Source organism: Mercenaria mercenaria, chromosome 19 (genome assembly GCF_021730395.1).
Source record: "Mercenaria mercenaria strain notata chromosome 19, MADL_Memer_1, whole genome shotgun sequence".
In the NCBI taxonomy this organism is placed as follows: Eukaryota; Metazoa; Mollusca; class Bivalvia; order Venerida; family Veneridae; genus Mercenaria; species Mercenaria mercenaria.
The window spans coordinates 2,748,352-2,772,172 of NC_069379.1; the positions used below are offsets into that span (position 1 = coordinate 2,748,352).

The 23,821-nt window shown below is 35.3% G+C and overlaps 1 protein-coding gene across 2 annotated transcripts in view; it reads right to left on the reverse strand.

Moving 5' to 3' along the window:
- The window catches only part of LOC128551156 (uncharacterized), a 52,340-nt gene that overhangs the window by 11,596 nt on the left and 16,923 nt on the right, over positions 1-23,821 (reverse strand). The window contains exons 2-3 of one of the 2 annotated variants that reach the window (XM_053531635.1): positions 19,675-19,992; positions 9,897-10,336 (exon numbers count right to left, since the gene is read on the reverse strand). In XM_053531635.1, coding sequence (XP_053387610.1) covers positions 9,897-10,336; positions 19,675-19,972 — 738 coding nt within the window. In that variant the 5' untranslated portion in view covers positions 19,973-19,992. Of the gene's footprint in view, positions 1-9,896; positions 10,337-19,674; positions 20,052-23,821 lie in introns of those variants that run through there. The other variant, XM_053531637.1, reaches the window with a different exon arrangement.

The window sequence follows — 23,821 nt, forward strand, 5'->3', positions numbered from 1 at the left end:
TGTGAAGATGAGGAATGGTCACAGGTTACATCTGCATTAGTATCAAGTCATTCTAGTAAGGGGTATTGAAGCTAGACGAAACGGTCCTATTTGATTAACCTCGTATTTAGGACGGACGGACGGACGGACGGACAGGACAATCACTATATGCCTCCCGCATCAGTAGATGCCGGGGACATAAACACAATCAAACAACAACGACACGGTAAAAGTCGTTTAAAGATGCATCACAGTGCGAAACAATGTTAATTTCAGGACTGTATCAGTTAATGCATTTGTTAAACATTACCGTTACGGGTCCACTATCTTAATATAACCTGAAATACAGCTGAAAACGTGTGTTTAAACAAAAATCGCTTACATCTACGCCCCCACCCTTTTAACAAAATGGTGACAAAGCACTTTTTACAATATATATTTCAGCATTCACCAGAATGTTTCTAAAATGAATTTAGTATAGAAATAGCCTAAAAAAATTATATATATAGCATGTGCGTTCTTTAGGTATACAACTCGTAATGTGGTAATTTGTTTCTTCTCACGTTACTGTGGAAATTCCACGCAGCGATTTCGTCCCGTAGTACCTATAGCAAATGATCTGAAGGAATAGATTCTTATAACATTAGCCCTATATATAAGATCTGACATAACTCATATCACTATAAGTTCGTTTGAATTGATATTTCTTATTTCTTATTTTCCATGTTATGTCAGGTCGTCGAATAATGCGCAGTATAACTCATATCGACAATTGTTTCTCGGAACCACCGTTTTTACTATTTACAGACCGGGGTCATAATCTATAACAAAACGGTCAGTGTTGAGTTACGAAAAAGTTCCATTCATACAGACATTTCATTCATTGGGGCAGATTAATTCCATCATTATGTAATATTTCCTAATTTTATCTTTCAAGTATTTACCGTTAGAAAAATAAAACATTATAATAACGTGTTAAAGCAAATAGATTTATTGAAACAGGTAAATTTAACAACATTTATACAATTCTATGGCAAAACTGATAAATGTGGCGAACTATTTGAATTGCGCATATTGTATATTTTGTGTAGTCAGTCTCAGCACCTTTGAACTTCAGTTGAACTTTGTGGAATCTAATAGTCTGGCGAATAACTCGCCAGCCTAACCAGGTGCATACAAATATCGTCTGCTTTCAGGGTGTCTATGTGGTTGATATTTTAATTCTGGACACTGTACAGACACATAAGCAAGGTCTGTTACGAATTTTTCGAACAGTACTACTTATGAAAATGCTTATGCGAGATAGATACTGTATACATGTATATTTCCTTTCTTTCAAAACATATTGTCAATGCTACTGAAGTTTCAATGTGGGTTGCTATTTTCATCGAAACGATGTCCCGTATATTATCAAGAAGTGTCCCGTAGATTAGAGGGTAGAATGATGGAAAGTTTGACAATTAAATTTTAAGAGTTGTAGCAAATCCTAATTCTTCCCTTTCTGTAATGTTTCGCAGAAATCGTGAGTTCTGTAAAACACTTTTAACACCTAAATTCTAGGATATGTTGCTTGCCTTTAGGACATTTAAGAAGTTAGCAAAATATTATTATATTATTTAATATAATATATTAGAGCTCTACAAATTTATATTACAACATAGCTTGAATCAACGTTAACAATTCGCTGTAGTTATATTTAATGACTAGATTTACTAAAAGTCAGTATAACTAAATGTAGAAGGTCAGAGTGATTAGTGAAATACGATAAGAACAATTTTCCATACCTTATAGAGATAATTAAACTTGTTTGCTCTTGAGTAACTTTCTTCCATTAAATTTCTGAGCACTCTCCGTTTACTACAGAATGCAAAGATTTTAAAAATGGAGAACAAGAGCACCACATTGCGGAGCAATATACACCAGAAAGTATGATCTTTGACCCTGGTGACCTACCTGGGAGCAAACCATCTGAAACCTCACCTCGATTGTGCCAAGTTTTTTAAAAATCTTTCAAGCAGTTCAAGAGTTACAGAGCGGACAAGAAAAAAAGTCATATGAACCCAGTGTGACATTGACCTGATGAAGCAAACCAATGCATCCAGAACATGCACTCTGCACTTTCTCCTGATGTGGTGAACATTTGAGTCAAGTGTCTTCAAAATCTTGCAAGGGGTTCAAGAGTTACAGAGCTGTCACGAAAGTGTTAACAATCGGACAAACGGACAGACACTGGCGTCATAACATAAAACAATCCTTTAGGCGTGTACTAATTGGTAAGTACAGGAGTATTTTGTAATGTTTAGATGCCGAAAGGAAACAGTCAAACCAAGAAGCAAATCTTGCAACTACTGAAAAATCCTAAGAAAGTTCCAGAAATAAGAAGGCCGTAAATGGTTGAGTTTTGGAGAATACTCGATCGAGGAAAGTTGGGAAAGGAATATTACCCAAGACAAAAGTTGTACAAAAAACACAGATTGTCCTTATGGAAGCCACTGGAAAAAATATGAAAAAGTACAGAATGGAATAAACCGTGGAAATTAAAAATTGACATCTTCGAATGGAAGGAAAGCAATAACAAGTACCTGTTTAAGTCAAATCTGATAGAATAGTGAAAGGAAATTACAGATATTTTAGTGTGATTTAGAACCAGAGAATAATTCCCACATAATGCCTTAAAATGCTTGTCGAAATTGAAACGGCAAAGAAATGCAATAGAGCATCAAAATATTCACTTCGATTAATTTGGAGATGCATCGTTCACATGTATCCACAAATTATCATCAGAAAGTTTGTTGTACAGTCGGTGAACGATAATAAAAATGGCGCGAAAATGTCAGGCGGGTCTTAGACAGATAATTTAGGTTGGTCAGTTGTCAAGTGAATTCGATAGGCATTCTTATGATACTTGTCAAATAAATATCAATGTTTACTTGAATGGCGAAATAGCTCAGGGGGCTAAGCTGTCGGCTTTAAAATGCAATGCGAAAAATAGCACTAGTTCGAAACTCGCAAGAGATTTATTTTCTAAGGAAATGTTTTATGTAGCCCTGCTTTTTGTTCTATTTGAGTTTGATTCTCAGTTTGTCTTCTCCTTTTTTTTCTTATTACGCGTATTACTATTTTTATTTTTTTTTCTATTTCATATTTTTATATCAATGAAACTTTAATCAATACAAGTTGCAATTCATTTCATTTCCGGCTAGTCGGCTGTATCTGTTGCAGAATCGTCAGCTGTGTCCGTTTAAACCTATAAAATTTGTCAAATGATCTTCCTAGAATCCTGGAATAATGAAATCGCTTATCAGAAGCTTTTCCAACGTTCGCTATTTGGAGCTATAGAATAGTATGTTAATTTATAATGCAGTGGGTACTGTGCTTACATTGCATCGGTATAAATGGATGTTCATGAAACACCCATGTATGCTTAATTACCGTATTATTTTCAAAGCCAGTGGAAAAACGGTATTATATCTATACTGAAAAAAAAGTAAACAAGAGCTGTCTCCATAGGATGACACATGCCCCCGATGGCACTTTGAACGAATATATAGTTATGGCCGATGTTAGAGTTTAGGACCTTTGACCTACGGAACTGGGTCTTGCGCGCGACACGTCTTACTGTGTCACACATTCATGCGTAGTTATTTTAAAATCCATGCATGAATGACAAAGATATGGACGGACACGCCTATCAATGCACTATCATGAAAAATGACCTTTAACGTCTAAGTGTGACCTTGACCTTTGAGCTACGGACCTGGGTCTTGCAGGCGACACGTCGTCTTACTGTGGTACACATTCATGCCAAGTTATCTGAAAATCCATCCATCGATGACAAAGATATGGACCGGACACGCCCATCAATGCACTATCCTTTAACGTCTAAGTGTGACCTTGACCTTTGAGCTACGGGCTTGGGTCTTGCGCGCGACACGTCGTCTTACTGTGGTACACATTCATGCCAAGTAATTTGAAAATCCATCCATCGATGACAAAGATATGGACCGGACACGCCCATCAATGCACTATCCTTTAACGTCTAAGTGTGACCTTGACCTTTAAGCTACGGACCTGGGTCTTGCGCACGACACGTCGTCTTACTGTGGTACACATTCATGCCAAGTTATTTGAAAATCCATCCATCGATGACAAAGATATGGACCGGACACGAAAATTGCGGACAGACTGACAGACCGACAGACCGACAGACGGTTCAAAAACTATATGCCTCCCTTCGGGGGCATAAAAACAAAATTACTTCAACCCTGTGTCGAACTCCTGACCTCGGGTGTCATACCTAGCGGTCTAACGCATTGCGCTAATACAGTACTTCGTTCATCGAGTCTCAGTTTGAGATACTAATCCATTTCGTCTATGCCTGTTTTACCTAAACTGCTAAATAATACAGTCGACTGCGTTTGTTTACAAATATCAAATTATCGTTCGATTACTGTAGATGAACACATTTCGTTATTATCAAACAGAATGATAGTTGTAATAGAAGTATATATAATCGTGATTAGACATTCAGGTGTTACAAACCTAGATGTTTATATAATCTACTAATCTACGGGACAAACTTTGACTGTGGATTTACTGGATTGTATGTTATAGTTCACTGATTTCTTTTATGTAAGACAGATTCTTTCCTTAATAATATGTACACATATTATCAGAGAAAGTTAAATAAGACATATATACAATATTTGCTTTGCATACTGTGTTGGTATTTTGTGACATTCCTCTTTCATTTAAGGATGACTACCCGTAATAGGCCTTAATATCATCAAAAGCGTACATACGACTTGATAATGTAAGCTTTGAAAATGTCAAACGATAGGAATAAGGTGTATATTGACAAGTTATATAGTGACAGAAGTTCTCAAAAATTTCCTTTAGTTTACCTCCCCTGAAATTTTTTTTTCATGAGTTATATCCCCTGAAAACTAGAAAAAAATAATTTTCTCCTTTTCCCTATGGGAAATTTTAGATTTCTTTTTGATATCTATATCAGAATCATATAATGCAGCTTTCTACCGCAAAATTTTCTCTAAACTCAAGTTCAGATTCTTATAATCAAAGAAATTATATATTTCCCATTGGCATCAATGTTAACTTCAATACCGATTATCTCCCCCAAAAATGATAAAATTTGAAAAATCTCTCTGTGAAACGTTTTTAATTTTGAATGTCTTTAAAGTGTCCAGATTTCATTCAAATATTACCATCCAGTTACAAGATATGAAATATAGCTATTACACCATGTTATCCTTAAGTATTTCATTATAGAAGATGATTTTTTGCATAATTCATCTGTTATGTTAAATGGTTAGATCAGGCGGGGCTTGTCAGTAGATTACTGTTCAGTCAACAGGTCATGTTTTGGTCAGTTGCCCAGGAATGTAAACAAATACATGTGTAAATCAGCTGATCAGTTGAAAGACGATTCAATTAATGATGTAATATTGTTAGCATACAATTTATTCAATTTAGTGATACTATTTCATGTGGCCTCATGGTTGTACTTATCTTTTGGAAGAATCTTTTATAGTACTTTCTGCTTTGACTTTAGGTTTGTAGAAAGTCATTTCCTAAATATGAAAGAGAATTCTTCTTTGAGCATGACTTGAACTAATTCTAAAAGGAGTAGTATCACAGTGTGTCTTAGTCAAAAAAGGAACTTCATTGTAGAGTAGTGTTTGTCCCTTCAAAACTAAATCAGTGATGGAAGATATTTTCATTGAAATTAAATCAATTGCAATTTGAAACAATAAGGAATTTGTTCAACCATAATAACTGGAACTTTGAGGAATGCATTGTTGTAAGCAAACTAATTTTTTTGTCAGAAGAAAATGTCGAAAATAATGCAAAAACTGCAGATGTTCAAACTCAGGAATACATAGATGATAATAGCAATAATAATAATAATAATAAAAATAATAATACTAACAGAGATAATAATGGTGGTGACAATAATGACTATGAATTTGGTGGAGATATGGAAAATCAGTGTCCATTTTGTTTTTGTACACCTTGCATGACATCAAATAGACATTTATGGCTACGCGATCCCGTTGCACCTCATGCACGGAATTCTGAAATAAGGAAAACTAAATATACAAGAGGGTCATGAAGGCCCTGTATTGCTCACCTGACCTATTGATATAAAGATCATCAAGATTAACATTCTGACCAAGTTTCATTAAGATATGGTCATAAATGTAGCCTCTAAAGTGTTAAATAGCTTTTCCTTCGATTTGACCCAGTGATCTAGTTTTTGACCAGACATGATCCAGATTCGAACTTCGCCTAAAGATCACCAAGATTAACATTCTGACTATGTTTCGTGAAGATACAGTCATAAATGTGGCCTCTAGAGTGTTAACAACCTTTTCCTTTGTTTTGACTTAGTGACCTAGTTTTTGACCCCACCTGATCCAGATTTGAATTTGACTTACAAATTATCAAGATTAACATTCTGACAAACTTTCATTAAGATATGGTCATAAATGTGTCCTCTACAGTGTAAACTAGCTTTTCCTTTGATTTGACCTGGTAACCTAGTTTTTGATCCTACATGACCCAGATTCAAACTAGACCTTGAGATCATCAAGATTAACATTCTGATCAAGTTTCATGAAGATACAGTCATAAATCTGGCCTCTACAGTGTTAACAAGCTTTTCCTTTGATTTGACCCTGGATAACCCAATACCAAACTCGTCAAAGACTTAATTGAGGGTAACATTCTGACCAAGTTTCATTAAGATTTGGCCCAAATTGTGACCTCTGGAGTGTTAACAAACTTTTCCTTTGATTTGACCTGGTGACCTGGTTTTTGACCCCAGATAACTCAATATAAACCTCAACCAAGATTTTATTAAAGGTAACATTCTGACCAAGTTTCATTAAGACTGGGCCAAAAATGTGACCTCTAGAGTGTTAACAAGCTTTTCCTTCGATTTGACCTTGTGACCTAGTTTTTGACTCTGGATGACCCAATATCAAACTCCTCTAAGATTTTATTAAGGGTAACATTCTGATCAAGTTTCATTAAGATTGGGTCAAAATTGTGACCTCTAGAGTGTTAACAAGCTTTTTCTTTGATTTGACCTTGTGACCTAGTTTTTGACCCCAGATGACCCAATATCAAACTCCTCCAAGATTTTATTGAAGGTAACATTCTGATCAAGTTGCATTAAGTTTGGGCCAAAACTGTGACCTCTAGAGTGTTAACAGACAAATTGTTGACGACTGACGACGGACGGACGACGGACACAGGGCGATCACAATAGTTCACCGTGAGTACTTTGTGCTCAGGTTAGCTAGAAACCTGACTTATATCTATGTAGGCCATGTTTTTGACAAATTGGAATAATTCTAACAAACTTGATTTAGGGTCATAACAGAAAAATTTTGTGAAAAATTGAAAGAAGATTTCATAGCGACAAACATTCAGACCTTCTTTAAAGTAAATCAGGGAGATAATTTTTTACAACAAAGTGCTTTTCAATGATTTGGTAGAGTGACAAAAATAGGAGATTTTCTACTGTGGTAATCTTATGACCTAGTTTTTCTCCTAGGGAATCTCACCTATAACCTTGACAAAGATTTCATAAAGACAAATATTTTGATAAAGACAATAATCAAGTAAAATATGTGACATCGAGAGTGATTTGACCTAGAGGCCTTAAGTTGTTATTAACTCAATTAACCCATTTTTGAACTTGAAAGGCTTTAGACTTCATAGAGGCAAACATTCTTCCAGAGTCTCCTGAAGATAGAGTAGAAAATAAGGCCTCTAGAAAATGATCAAATGTTTTCTTTGTCTTGACTTTGTGACCTAGTTTCAAACCACAGGTAAACATGTTTTACACCTGACATCTGTGTCATATAGAGACAAATATTCCTATAAAGGTTTATGATGATCAAGGATACAATGTAGCCTTGAGAATGCTTATAAGGATTTTCTGTGATTTAACAAAGTGACCTACTGTTTAAGACCTAAGGTAACCAAGTTTAAAATTTGATATAGATTTCATAGTGAAAAATTCTGACAATTTTTATGCATATCAAATGGAAAATGTGGCCTCTAGAATGTTAACAAGGTTATTCTATGATTTTACCTTGACACCCAGGTTTTCATCTAAGGTTAAGAAGTTTTGACCTTGACCGTGATTTCAAAGAGACAAACGCTTTATGTTAAATGAAGATCAACTTGAAAATATGACCTCTAGCATGTTAACAAGGTTTTTCTGTGATTTGACATAATGACCCAGTTTAAGACCTCAGGTAACTCAGTTTCAAACTTGACTTCAGTGACAAACATGTCTGACAACGTCTTTTGAAGATAAGGTAGAAAATGTGGCCTCCAAAGTTTTAACAAGGCTTTTTTATGAATTGATCTAGAGACCCCAGATAAACCAGACACTGGTCATAATTTTATTGAAGATAACATTCTCACCAAGTTTCATTAAGACTGGGCCAAAGTGGTAACCTGAAGAGAGTTAACAGTCAAACTGTTGACAACAAAATGATACAGATTTCAAAATGACGGACAAGGACACATGGCAATCAGATTGTGTCTGAAATCTTTAGTCCTTCACCGCTAATTCATGTGGGGAAGTTGGCAGTTACTTGCGGAAAGCAGGTTTGTACTGGTACAGAATCCAGGAACACTGGTTAGGTTAACTGCCCGCCGTTGCATGACAGAAATACTGTTGAAAAACGGCGTTAAACCTAAAACAAACAAACAAACCAACACACATGGCAATCACAATACAAAGAATACGGAAATGAAGCACTGACGTGTAATACCGAGATTCCAAAGAATGGGACTAATTGAACTGCATCATGAGAAAACATAGTGGCTTTGCGACCAGCATCTGCGCAGTCTGGTCAGGATCCATACTATTTGCTAACAGTTTCTCTAATTGCAATAGAATTTGAAAGCAAACAGCAAGATAATTATGTTATTTTGCCAAATAACATTGATTTTTGCTATTATTAACTAATTTAAGTTAGATTATTTAGTGTAAATGAAAATTACAACAGTACAATAACAAAAGCACCACAAAGCAGCCAATATATGCAAGATGGTATGATATTTGATCACTAAGTGTGACCTTGACCTCATACCTAGCCATCTAGAACATGTGCTCTGCACATCGTGTGGATGTGGTGAACATTTGTGTCAAATTTCTTCGAAATCCTTCAAGGGGTTCAAGAGCTACATACTGTTGAAAAACGGCGTTAAACCCAAAACAAACAAACAAACAAAATCAAGAGTTACAGAGCAATGAAGTTTGACCCCTAAGTGTGACACTGACCTTGAAGCGAAACATTCGGAACATGCGCTCTGCAAGTCTTGCAGTCTCTTCATGTGGTGAACATTTGTGTCAGGTTTCTTTACAATCCTTCAAATTCAAGAGTAATAGAGAAGACACGAAACACACTTGTATGACAATTGAACTCTAAGTATAACCTTTACCTTGAAGCTAGCCACTCTGCATATCGTCTCAATGTAGAAAACATTTGTATTAAGATTCTTTAGAATCCTTCAGGAGGTCAATAGTAAAACAGCGGACACAAAACACACTTATATGACCTTTGAGCCCAAAGTGTGACCCTGACCTTGAACGAGCCATCCAGAACAGGTGTACAGCATATCATCCCGATGTGGTGAATATTGGTGTCAAGTTTCTTTGAAATCCTTCAAGGGCTTCAAGAGTTACAGAGCAGACACAAAATTGCTAACAGACAGACAGATAGACAGACCGACAGATGGTCGGATGGACACCGGGGGTAAAACATAATATGTTCCTTCAGTTGTATAATAATTACGTTAATTTTGATATTGATTTCTGGTTTGGAATATTTATGACCAAGTATCTTATAGGTTATTAAAAATAAGATTACCTTGTTTTCTTTGTCTTTGGCATACTTTTGTTCAGCTTCTTCTTTGAATGTCCCTGGATTAACACTTGAGCCTTCATCATTATCATTTTTTTCTTTCATTTCTTCATCTTCTGACTGATTATTGTTTGTATTTTCCATAGTTTCTGGGGCTACACTTTGTTTAGATTTTGCCTTTGTTGGCCTAACTGATTCCTGAGTACCTGCTTTACCTTTGTCCAAAAACAAGCTACTTTTATGTGGAGATGTCACTTCAACTGAAGTATCTTTCTGATTTACTCCCCAGCCAACCACTTTTCCAAATACTAGTTTCTGCATCTCTGAAGACCTCAAATCTGTCTTGGTTGATCTTGACTCTTTGTCAGATATTTTTTGGCTTTGTATTGTGTTTTGTGAGCTGTTTCCACTTTCTATTTCTGTGTTGATTGAGTCTGATGGTTGGCCTGCCAGAAAATAAACAACATAACTAACTACATTTACTCAACTAAGCAAAGAAAACTTGTTACAAACAAGAATGATGGTAATATTGTATGACAAATTATCCCTGAAAATTCTTGATAAAACAAGAGCACCACCTCCAGGTGCCATCACTCGTCTGTAAGTGCTGGGTCATAAGCAAGAAAAGAGTCACAGTTCTTTGCCTTCTTACTCATCTTAATCGATAACAAAAATGTATGAAGTTTCAAAGCTAAAGTAAATTTTCAAGAAAACTGAACTAAAACTCTGCATCAGTTTTGGAGATAGTAACGTGCATGCAAAACTTTAACCAGAAGTTTTTATGTTCAAGAGGGCGCATAATTTTATAAAACAAATGTCAGAGTTATGGGACTTGATGTTATAATCTAGCTTTATAAGTCTGAAGAAACACGTGAAATTTCACTTCAATATTTAAATCCATAAGGGGGCATAGCTTGGCCAAAATGCAGTCAGAGTTATGGGATTTTATGCTATCACCTTGTTTTATAACCCGAAAGACACAATAGCAGTTTCAAATCAATATCTGCATTAGTTTTGGAGATAGTAACTTGCATGTAAAACGTTAACCAGGATTTTTTATATCTCAAAGGGGGTATAATTTGCCAAAAAACATGTTAGAGTTATGGAACTTGATCAAGTGAGGTTGGTAATTGACCTAGAAAATTGTGTAATTTTGTGTTAATTTGTGTAATCACTCTGTCATCCTGATGTTGTTTTGAAAATGATTCTTCTGCGCCGAGTCACACCAGGGTAGAAGACTAACAAGAGCTGTCGGATGACAGCGCGCTCGGCTATTCGAAGAATGGATTGAAGAATGGGCTCAAAATATTTCCATAGATTTTCAGACAAAAGAAAAGAATGGATTAAACAAAAAATGTTCCTGTATTTGTTGATTTTGAATAGTCTTGCACTAAATGGCAATGTGTGACCATGATGGCGAATATGTTATGTTATATGTCAGGCAAAATATGGACTTATATGAAAAGTTTAACTACTTTCCAAGTCCAAAAAGGGGCCATAATTCAGTCAAAACAGTTGACAGAGTTATGTACTCTTGCCTACAGATGGAAATCATGTTGATAAACTAGTGTTCAAATGTTCAAGGCCACAGTTCAAATATTTTGACAAAACACTGACTTGTAAGAAAAACTGAACAAATTTCAAAGTCCTAAAAGGGCCATAATTAAGCCAAAATAGTTGTCAGAGTTATGTACTCCTGCCTACAGATGGAAATCATATTGATAAACAAGTGTTTAAGGTTTAAAAGCCATATGTCAAATAGTCTTGACAAAACATGGACATATACTAAAACAGGACCAATTTCCAAGTTCAAAAAGGGCCATAATTCAGCCAAAAATAATGACAGAGTTATGTACTCTTGCCTATTGATAGAGACTATTATACCGAACAAGTTATAAAAGTTTCAAAGCCATATGTCAAATACTTTACACAAAATATAAACCGGTACGAAAAACTTAACCAAGATTTCTAAGTTTAAAGGGGCCATAATTCAGCCAAAATGCTTGATGGAGTTATTTACTCTTGCCTATAACTGAGCATGGTGATATTTAACAAGGGTGGAAAGTTTCAAAGCTTTTGTCAAAATGTAGACTGGTAGGAAAAACTTAACCAAGATTTCTAAGTCAGATAGGGGCCATAATTCAACCAAAATGCTTGATGGAGTTATGTACTCTTGCCTACAATTGGACATGGTGATGGTAAACAAGTGTTGAAAGTTTCAAAGCTTTATCTCAAAAAACTTTGTCAAAATATGAACTGGTACGAAAAACTTAACCCAGATTTCTAAGTCAAAAGGGACTATAATTCAGTCAAAATGCTTGACTGAGTTATGTACTCTTGCCTATAACTGGACATGGTGATGGTAAACAAGTGTTGAAAGTTTCAAAGCTTTATCTCAAAAGACTTTGTAAAAATGTGGACTAGTATGAAAAAATTAACCAGGGTGTGACGCCGACGCCGACGCTGTGGCGAGTAGGATAGCTCTACTTATTCTTCGAATACTCGAGCTAAAAATGACAGCTTACCAATAATCACCAACCTTTGTTTTCTAAAAATATTTTATCATAATTTATATAAGCGTGATATAATTTAAAGTACATCAAAGTTGAGCTGATTACAAAAATCTGAAGTTTTATACACCAATTTGAATTTTTAGACCTGAAAGAGAAATATTATTATTTTCAGTGTATCATTAGTCTAAGAATATAAAGATTTAGCCTTACATTTTGAAGAGAAAAAATAAGACAACAGCATAAAAAGAAAAGTTTGTTTCACATGCAAATTGAACAGCATATAAAACATTACTCTACACAGCAACTGTCAGTTTACTGATATATACATTGGGTTCAGGAAATGGCCTGCATAAAAGGGCCTCACTTTCAGACAGTTAAGCGCCTTTAAAAACTCACCATTTTCAAAGAACTTTATATAACTTTGTTTTGATGACATTTGTAATAATGTCCCAGTGTTGAAATTTCACATAAATAGGATGAACGTTATGTTTTCAGCAATTGTTTATTTTCATTTCCTTACAAATGCCCGTACTCATTTTTAAGGGGGACAACTTTTTGAGAATATCTTAAGTATCCATCTTATGGGACAGTACGGCAGAACATGTATTGGTCAGGTAGATTGTTGTTGGTAAAGATGTTGTTCTTTTATCAAATATTTCTGTGTTTTGAATATATACTTCTGACCTTAAAGAGAAATGCATCTGGTATTTCAATCTATAAATTTACAAATCAAGTGTTTCAAAACTGCTTAAAATCATATTTAGACTCAAAATCGCAGCCTGAAATTAGCCGATTTACTTATAAAAGTCAATTGTAACTTTCAGTCATTTCTGTTGACTGTGATTTTTCTGAAAATGCCAAAAACTCAAAGTCAACAAAAAAGGCTGAATCTCACAAATAAAATCTGTAAAGGTTGTGAGTTGGCAGCTGTTAGGAAAGATTTCGTATCAGAGAATCAAATGTTAGGTAAGAAGTATCTTATGGTTGCTATTGATGGACGTACAAGGATATTTCCTTCAGCAAAGATACAAATAGACACACCATATTATACAGGCGAAGTTGAAACCATGGTCTAGACAACTTTGATCTGCGATTTAGTTTTTGGAAATATCAAAGGGGCTTCTGATAGACCAGACATTAACTTGAGTAGTAGGAACGGAAATCAGTCTCCATCAAAAGATTTGTTTGTTTGTTTTGGGTTTAACGCCGTTTTTCAACAGTATTTCAGTCATGTAACGGCGGGCAGTTAAGCTAACCAGTGTTCCTGGATTCTGTACCAGTACAAACCTTTTCTCCGCAAGTAACTGCCAACTTCCCCACATGAATCAGAGGTGGAGGACTAATGATTTCAGACACAATGTCGTTTATCAAATAGTCACGGAGAACATACGCCCCGCCCGAGGATCGAACTCACGACCCCGCGATCCGTAGACCGACGCTCTACCTACTGAGCTAAGCGGACGGGCTCTAGCAACCTTCAATGGTTTTAATGACTGTTTTATTCTTTCTCAGCCTGTGCTCTCGTTACCACAGCTGCAACAATATTTTCCATCAAAAGCAAAGGCTGAGAAAGAAAAACAGTCATTAAAATCATTGAAGACTGCCGAAACCAAACAAGATGAACGTGATGTCGAACGTTTAAAAAAAGCTCAGGAGGACAATACCCTAGGTAAACTGTGAACATATTCCTCTGATAAGAAGAAAATGAAGACAAAGTGTGGTTTTACGTTTATGTATGAAGTCAAGAAGGATGTATTTTACTGAACCTTCGAAGAAAAGAAAGGCAGCATTGTCAAAGATATAAAGCAAATTGTAGTTCCGACTGATTTCAGAAAGAGGGTTATGTCTTTAGCTCATGAATCGATAGTTGAAGGACACCTATCAATATGAAAGACAGTTGATAGGATACAAACAAGTTTTTACTGGCCTGGGGTGACTAGTGATGTCAAAAGATTTTGTAGGTCGTGTGATATATGTCAAAAAATGATCCCAAAAGAAAAAGTTAGAAAGGTTCCATTGGGAGATATGCCAATAATTGAGACACCATTTCATCGTGTGGCTGTGGATTTAATAGGACCTATTGCTCCTGTTTCAGAAAAAGGAAATCGGTATATTCTTCGGTTTTCAATTATGCCACAAGATACCCTAAGGCAGTTGCATTACCTAAGATAGAGACAAAAAGCTTTGTTAGATATATTTTCTAGAGTAGGATTTCCATCCGAAATTTTAAGTGACAGAGGAAGTCAGTTTACCTCACAGCAGATGGAAGAAGTTTGTAGGCTGATCAGTCTGAAACAAATGTTCACAACTCTGTATAACCCAAAGTGCAATGGTTTTTGTGAACGTATGACTGGTATTTTAAAGAGTATGTTGAAAAAGATGTGTCAAGAAAAACCAAAAGACTGGGATAGATATTTATCAGCAGTGTTGTTTGCATAACGGGAGGTTCCACAGGCAAGTATTTGATTCTGACCATTTGAACTACTCTATGGCAGGACACTCAGAGGACCTATGCAAGTTCTTAAAGAGTTTTGGACTGAAACTGAAACACCAGACCCAAGAAACACGTATGAATATGTATTAGATTTACGGAATCGACTGGAGGAAACATGTAAAGTAGCAAGAGAAAGCCTGCATGCAGCACAAGAAACATACAAACACCATTATGACAAGAGTGCCAGAAACAGAAATTTGAAGGTCGGGGATAAAGTACTGTTACTTTTACCACTAACCACAATAAGTTGATGCTCCAGTGGAAAGGACCTTATGAAATAGTCAATGTGGTCAATAAAATGGATTATAAAGGTCGGTGACAAAATAGGGCTTTACCATATCAGTTCACTAAAAAAATATGAGGAAAGACAAGATATTTAAACCGGAAGTGTTGCAGTGATTTAGGCCAATGAAAGTACAGAGAGCGGGGTGGTTGATGACGAAAATTTGCTTGACCTTATCAGACTAGGAGGGTCGGAAACATAATTATAAAGATGTACAAATTAATCCTGGGTTATCTGAAGACCAAATCACTCTAATAAAATCTCTCGTGAAACAATATCAAGACATTTTCACAGAAGGTCCTGGGACTACAAATCCCGCAGAACATAAGGTCGAACTAATAACCAAAGAACCTGTCAGGGCTGTTATATTTTGATCTTCTCAGATCGTTCAGCACGACTTTTATGTCGTGTTATTGGTACTGTTTAGGCCTGGGTGGTTCCAATACTCCCGCTTTCATAGCTTTGGGTATTGTATAATCACCCCTAGGATATGGTATCTGCTTTTTAATTTTGTCTTTTCTACCGTCCATGAACAGGCTCAATCAAACCGAGGCTGCAAAATTTTCGTTTTTGTCGTGTTGAGCGACCTGTGGAGTTTCCACTTTTTCTACTTTAGACAATACCCCATACCATATGCAAAATGAAATGAAGTTAACCAAGAGGTTCAACACATGTTAAAAGCAGGCATTATCGAGCCGGTCATCTCTGCATACAACTCCCCTATCGTTATGGTAAAAAAGAAAGATAATACAAACAGATTTTGTATCGATTTTGGACGTTTGAATTCTGTAACTAAATTTGATACAAAGCCTATGGGAAATGATGAAGATATCCGATCAAAACTTCACAAAATTAGACCCCAGCAAAGGTTACTGGCAGATTCCTGTCGAGAAGCAATCTAGGCACTTGACAGCATTCACAGCATCTGAGGGAAGTTTTCAGTTCAGGAAAATGCCATTTCGTATGATCAATTCAGGTGTTACATTTAATGAAATGATGCAAAACAGGATGCAAAAATGCTGAGAATTACGTGGACGATATTTTAGGTCACACAATGACATGGGACACACATATGTCAATGTTACAAGATATTTTTTAAGAGGGTTAGGGATGCAAAGCTTACATTGAGACCATCAAAGTGTCTCATAGGATATAGTGATATTTCATTCACTGGACATAAAGTCGGAAACGATCAGTTGGAAATGGAAGATGATAAACTAGATCGTATAAGGAATGCTGACGAACGTAAGACTAAGAGACAAGTACGAAGCTTCCTTGGTCTAACAGGATATTGCAGAAAATTCATTGCATCCTACTCCGAAGTTGCAGCACCCCTGACCGACTTGATCAAGAAAGGAAAACCTAATAACGTTGTATGGGAAGAACAACATGCCAAAGCTTTTAATACTTTAAAAACTTTGCTTTTACAAGCACCTATTCTACGGTTACCAGACTTCTCACCACCTTTTATATTACAGTGTGATGCTTAAGAAATTGCTTCAAAGAGAGAGAAACTATTTGGTAATTGAAAGAGAATGTTTGTCAATAGTATTTGGAGTTCAGAAGTTTCAAAAGTATTTGTACAGCAATGAATTTATCCTCCGGACTGATCATGCTCCACTGAGTTATATACAGAAATGTAAAGTTCAAGAATTATGAGATGGGCATTGTTTTTGCAGTGTTAGAGATTCAAGGTAGAATAAATTAAAAGAACAGAAAATGTATGTGCTGATTATTTAAGCAGACAATAATGGATTATATGTGTAAGTTGTAACTGATCTTTTAAAAAAATCAAGAAATAGTAAAAAGAAAAAGAGAGTTGTTCACAAATTGTTCTTCATGTTTATGAAAAACTTGAAGTATTTTCTTGAGAAGGGGGCTATTTGTCAGAATAATTTGTATATTTGAAATATTGATAATGTAACATATAAGCATAGATAGTACTTGACTCCCTTTTCATGTTGTCATTGCTATAATTATTGTTGAATTGCTGTAAATAATAAAAATTTGGATCATTTGTGACTGATTTGGGTTCATTATGTGGATAGCTGGATCCCAGCATCACACATTATGTCATATACAAAAGTTAAAGGGAACCAGATATTTGATAGATCAAGTACTCGTTGTAAAACGCTATGTTTAATTTGGACCAATCAGAAACAAGTTCTAAAAATAGCACGTCTGCTGAGTATAAATAGGTAGATGGATGACAGAGAGGGCATTCGGTATCCAGCGATCGAAGAAGACACATCGAGGTTCAACTAATAACTTATCCCAGTACCTTGATAAGGAAGTTATTGCAACTACACTGTCAGGGTGGATAAATCATTAAAAAGAAGACGTTTGAAGTTCATAGACTAAAAAAGAGTTGCAGAATTTCAACAAGGTTTCGAGCTACATGTATAGGGCCAGCGCATAGGAGTTTTACCTTAAGGGTAGTTAAATGCTATAGACGATAGCAAATATAGGCTGAGCATCGAAAAGCTGAGATAGAGACCCAGAGTTTGGTAATGTACTGAGAGTTGGAGAGTTCAAGCTTATAGACGGTTCAGCGTTATTGGCGAAGTACAGCCAAGGCATCGGGGATATACCTATATGGTAGTTGAATGCTACATGTGATAGCATATAGGCGCTGAGCATCCATGAGTCAGGGCAAATGTATAGAGTTGCAACTTCAATTAAGAGGAAAGAGGCCGAGCATCTACTCGACATGATTCGTATGTTGTTTATTCAAAGACATTGTCTTATGGGAACTTCAGCAAAAAGACCAGTCAAGTATACAGTCTCCAGCCTAAGAGTAAGGGCTTACTATTATTAATTGAAGGTTGTTAGTTTGGAACAGTTAGTGATTAGCCTGATCTCTGAAATTATCTAGCTCATAATTGAAATCATTTAAGAATCATTGGTACACGAATCATTTAGGCAAGGTAGCCAGAGAAAATTTTATATACGAGATATTTGGTCTCACCAGCTATACGTCTTAACAAAGGACAATTTATTTCGTTTGTCAGCTAGTCTAAGACATAGTCACCTTAGTGATTGGACCCATTTCATTGTTCAAGATACTAAAGGCGTTGGCACTTCCCCGGGTCATATAACTCATATCCTGACAAATATCCTGTCAAGATACAGAACTTAATCTTATTTTTTCTTCGATCAAGGACATGCATCAAATTTCCTTCTGATAACAAATATACAATAACGGCTACAATTCTATGCATTTTCTTCCGACATAAATACTTTATGGTATAAATTGACTGAGAAAACATTATAATAAATAATTCTTTGGCTTTTAGGTATAATTTGATGTATATCAATGTAACCTTCATATTATTTGATGATTTATTAATATAACATTTACAATTTTACAATATTTGCATTCACAAAACATTTAAAAATGAAAAAGAAATATACTTAATTATATATTTTGTAAGAAAATTAATAGTTATAACAATTTCATTTATTGGAGCAACAAAATTAGGTAGGCCCAATCTTCCAAGTGAGTCTTAAACGTTTGTACACTATTTACAAGTAGACTATAAATATAATATTGACAACAGAATAAACCTTTGATGTTTTAGGACTCTTAATGCATATTTTTGATTAAGTCAAGGGACATAGCTCAGGTAATGCAGAGTTAAATCCAAATAAAACTCAGGTGCTGATAATATTACTACATGGTTTCATGACTGTATGTGAAATATTTTTAAGATTAATACAACACAATTTTTTAAGCTATCAGTGAGAATTTTTCACTAAGCCAAGGACAATAACTCTGGTCTCCCTGAGAGAAATTCAAAACAGAACACCAGGTGCAAACCTTCAGATACTATATATATCAAAATCCTCTGATGATTTACCACTATTAAGTTAAATAATTTTTTTAATATATGCGACATACAAATTTATGCCCTTTAACCTTTAGCCTGCTGGCAGCAAATTATTCTGGACTGCCTAAAAAAATTTCTGGTCAGGACTATTTTGATGGGTCGGTCGGAGCACTACAAACAAACACTTTTTAAATTTAGGACCCAGTGCAGACAAAGATTAGCCTGCACTAACTATTCACTATTAAGTCAGTAAACTTTCAGCAAAAATCCTTTAAATAATAAGTGGTACTGCCCATATTGAATGATGGATCTGTCCATATTAGCAATTTAACACTCTAAAGGTTAATGCATATTTCTGACTTAATCAAGCGCCATAACTCTGATCTAACTGAAACTTGCAGGATGGCATCCCCCCCCCCCATTATAGCAGTGTTAAAACATTTCTAACATGTTTTATTTCAGAACTCTGCACCGTGCCGTTAGATATGGCTCCAGACAGACTTCAGGAGATGGATACTGCAAAAACTATGCCCTTTTGCCTTTGGTAGAGGATTTCAAAAAGGGACATTTTCTAAGGATATATGATATGACACTATACAAAAAGTGCCATTACAATTAGAAAATCTCAGTGCATACTCTATAGGCTGTCATCACGTATACTTACTGGGTATTTTTTTTCTTTGACCACACTCAGCACAGAATGGTTTCCCAGGGAAAAGGAGGCTGCTGCACTTACTACACCTCTCCTCTTGAATGTTGAACAGTGACTGGTCAACTTTAGTTCCACAGCTTGTACAGAATTTCTGTCCTGGTATAAGTTCTGACTGACAAGGCTTCCCGTCAAGTTTACCATTACAAATTACCGCAGTATCAATCTTTACATCCTCTACCATCTCTGATCCACATTCCGGGCAAAATCTGCTTTGCCCCTTAGCACCACTTGTGCTGCTGGAGCACTTCATACTGCTAAACTACCTTTCTTCTGAAATTTAATAACAGAATGACTATGACAGTATCTTACAATATTCTAATTTAAAGTTGTTGAAAACATTCTAGAGAACTAGAATGTTCAAGGCCAAAGGGCAACAATGTCCAGCCCATTACTTGTTGACTCTGAATTATATAAATATTTCAGCCAATCAAAACAAGTTTTATTTCAATATCTTGACTCAAACTAAAGTGATTTAACAGTAAGGACCATCCACACAAAGAGTTATCTTAAGTCCACAAAAATCTTCCTAGATAGAGATAGGTCAAAACACACCTAAACATATGATGTTTCTCTGTAGAGCCAATAATAAAAGTTACAAAATAAGCTTTCAATAGGAACAAGTCTACAAAAAATCCTTACCAGGTAGAGATATGTCAAAATACACCTAAAGGTTTCAGTTACCATTCATGTTGTACCACAGAAAAATGGTCTTGGTTATTAAATACTGCCAATAAAAAGAAGTTACAAAGTAAGCTATTTAAATAAGGACGGATTTCACCAAACCGGAAGTGACTACTCAAGTGTTACATGTGAAGTAGTCCAAAATGTAGTTCCATGCTACGGATGAAATCTGGTATAATGAGTGACATGAGGAGGTGGCTTAGTTTTATTACTTATTGTATTGAGAAAAGATCTAGACCACTTTCAATGTGAATTTCCTGAAATAAAATTTATTCTTTGTGAAAAATGTCTGCATACGCGTAACTGCTCAACGACTGTTTTCATGAGGACATTTTTAGAAGGTGATGTTTCTCAGAACAGATTATTTTTCTTATATACGAAATAACATGTTACTAATTTTCTATTTTTGATAAGAAGATATGTCATGCGAAATGACTATATTTGGTTATCATATCATCGAAATGCTCTAAAGTGCAAAATGAGGGGGAGGACCAAAATGAAAAATATGAGATGCGCAAGTTCATATCATGACTAAGACTCATGCAAGGCACGTCACAAGGTGAAAAGGTGCATTTTTTACTATTTCAGGGGTCATAACTCTGAAAATAATTGGCAGACCCAAATGAAAAATAGAAGGTGCGCACGTTCATATCATGATTAAGACTCATGCAAGGTTTCATGAACCTATATCAAACACTTTTACAGCTAGGCGTATCACAAGGTGAAAATATGCATTTTTTTACTATTTCAGGGGCCATAACTCTGAAAATAGGGGCTGGAGACAGACGAAAATTAGGAGGTGCGAAAGTTCACATCATGATAAAAACTCATGCAAGGTTTCATCATATTCGAGCTAGGCGCGTTACGAACGGACGGACGGACAGACGTGTGGACGGACTGACGGACACGCAAGACCAAATCTATATGCCCATAACACTCATAGGAGTGTGGGGGGACAACAATATGCAGCTTTTAGAACGAGCGCCTTAGACATCTCGGCCATCACAGCAACTGACTTTGTAGGCGTGTATCTTTATTATAACCACTGATGATATCAACTGAGTCCTGGCTGTGTTGGTTACTATCAGTGCACATTCAGAGTGTGAGGGGGCTCAAATGACCTCGAAATTTACAGATAATCTATAAATTTGCTGATTTTTCGAACTATAAATTTTGAGATCAAATATTTGAAAACTGCTAAAATCATAGACTCAAAATCACAGCTTTAAATTAATTGATTTAGCTCTACTTATGGTATGCATAAACAAAGGTAAATTGTAATTTCAAAAATTTCTGTTGACTTTGATTTTTCTGAAAATCCCAAAAACTCAGTCCAGAAAAAATGCTAAAACTCACAAAAGCCCTTAATTTATGCATATATATATATATAGTGGAAATAAACCATTTAATTTCAAGCTGTAGTTTTGAGAATAAGTGTAATTTCAATAGTTTTTATACACACAATCAAAGAGCTGTAAAAATAAATAGATCGGCAACTTGAAAGGCATATAGAGCAAATCTCGCCAAAATAACGTGACATTTGAATGAGATCTCGTTTACCGGAAGTGACGGGTTCTCCATGCGCCATTTTGTATGCAAAAGACAGGCACTGTCAATTATTCATCGGTAAATTATCACCGTACGATCATGCTTCTTTTGATGTATTTTGTGTCTTAAGGTATTAGATCACTAACAGTAATGTTAACAAAATGGCCTTTGCTTGGTTTATTCTGAAAGGTGACTGTGTTTTGCACTATTTTGCAATTTTTTAACAAATTTTACCGTACCGTTTTTTATAAATTTTGTATAACTTATGGTATCTCCTCAAGCTCAAGTAGAGACAAATTTCAAAGTGATAGCCACTATCCAAAACGTTTGCAGAGAACTCATTTTACCATTAATTTTAATAAAAGAAACATCAAACTATTGGTAAACAATTATAAAACACGAAATAAAAATGTCAATATCATTTTTTTCTATGGTGCCTCAAATAATCGGATTTAATGAGACAGAATTCATACTTCAACATTGAAAAACTAAGGTCTAATGCTGTGTTTCTGTTTTGAATTTTGCTTACTCGATTTAAAAATAATCTTAGGGCAGACGTAAAACCTACCTAAATTTCTTCCACAATATATAATCTAAGAATGAAAGCAAAATAGAGAACTTTCACCGCGAGTAACTCAATATTTTTAAAGATGTGTAACTCTACCCCTTCTGTTTAAGTAGTAAATTCACTTTGAACACCAAGAAATTGCTTATAAGATTCATCTTTTTCCATTTTTGTACAAGAAATCAATAATAAGTCTTGAAAGAAGTAAAAACTTTCTAGAAAAGTAGGTTTATGGTAGGAATTGAATAGTCTTCTAAAAGAAGGTTCTCTATTAGTGATCTAATATCTTAAGACTATTTCACATTAAACTAATGTTGCTTTAGAAGCTACCATGTAATTTACATGTAGTTTTAAAGAAAGAAATGTACGCTTCACTTAGATAACGCCGATTTACGCTCTGACACAAGATCACGCGAGATTACAGCCAGTTGCCATTCTGTGTATTTTATACTTCTTTGACACAATCTATTAATTTTTAGATCAAAAACTAGGTAAGTTTATAGATTATGTGTTAATTTACAAATGATATGTAAATATATCATTTTCCTAGTCATGTCTCAGTTACTATGTGCCTGTGTACAATTTTAAAAACTCCAAAAATAGATTTTCCAAAAGGAAGTAGGTAGCCACTAAAAACACTATAAAAATATTAAAAACTTTATTTTTAATGTACATGTATAAACACACCATTTAAACTCGCCGATGACGATAGCGTAGCGACACTTTGATCTTTTGTCGATGTCACAACAAAATATCGGCCCTCATGATATGAGTGCGTAAATACGGCGAAATAAACAGGTAAATCACAAATAGTAAATAATAAATCACAAGAAATGTAATTTATTCAACTAACATAATGATCCTTTATAACAGGGTGTATTGAAGCCGGCTACCTTTACTTAATGTTTTTTTTTTAATATGTAAACAAGAGGGCCATGATGGCCCTAAATCGCCCACCAGAGTTTATCAGGCCTACTGACCTATTTTTTGACCCCAAATGACCTAGTTTCCAATTTGAGCTAAAGATCATCAAGACAAACATTCTAACCAAGTTTCATATAGACTGAGTCACAACTGATGCCTTTAGAGTGTTCATAAACTTTTCCTTTGATTTGACAATGTGACCTAGTTTTTGACCCCAAATAACATCATCAAGACAAACATTCTGACCAAGTTTCATAAAGATTGAGTAACAACTCTGGTCTCTAGAGTGTTCACAAGCCTTTCATTTGATCTTGCCTACTGACCTAGTTTTTAACCTCACATGACCCAGTTTCGCACTTGACCTAGAAATCATCAAGACAA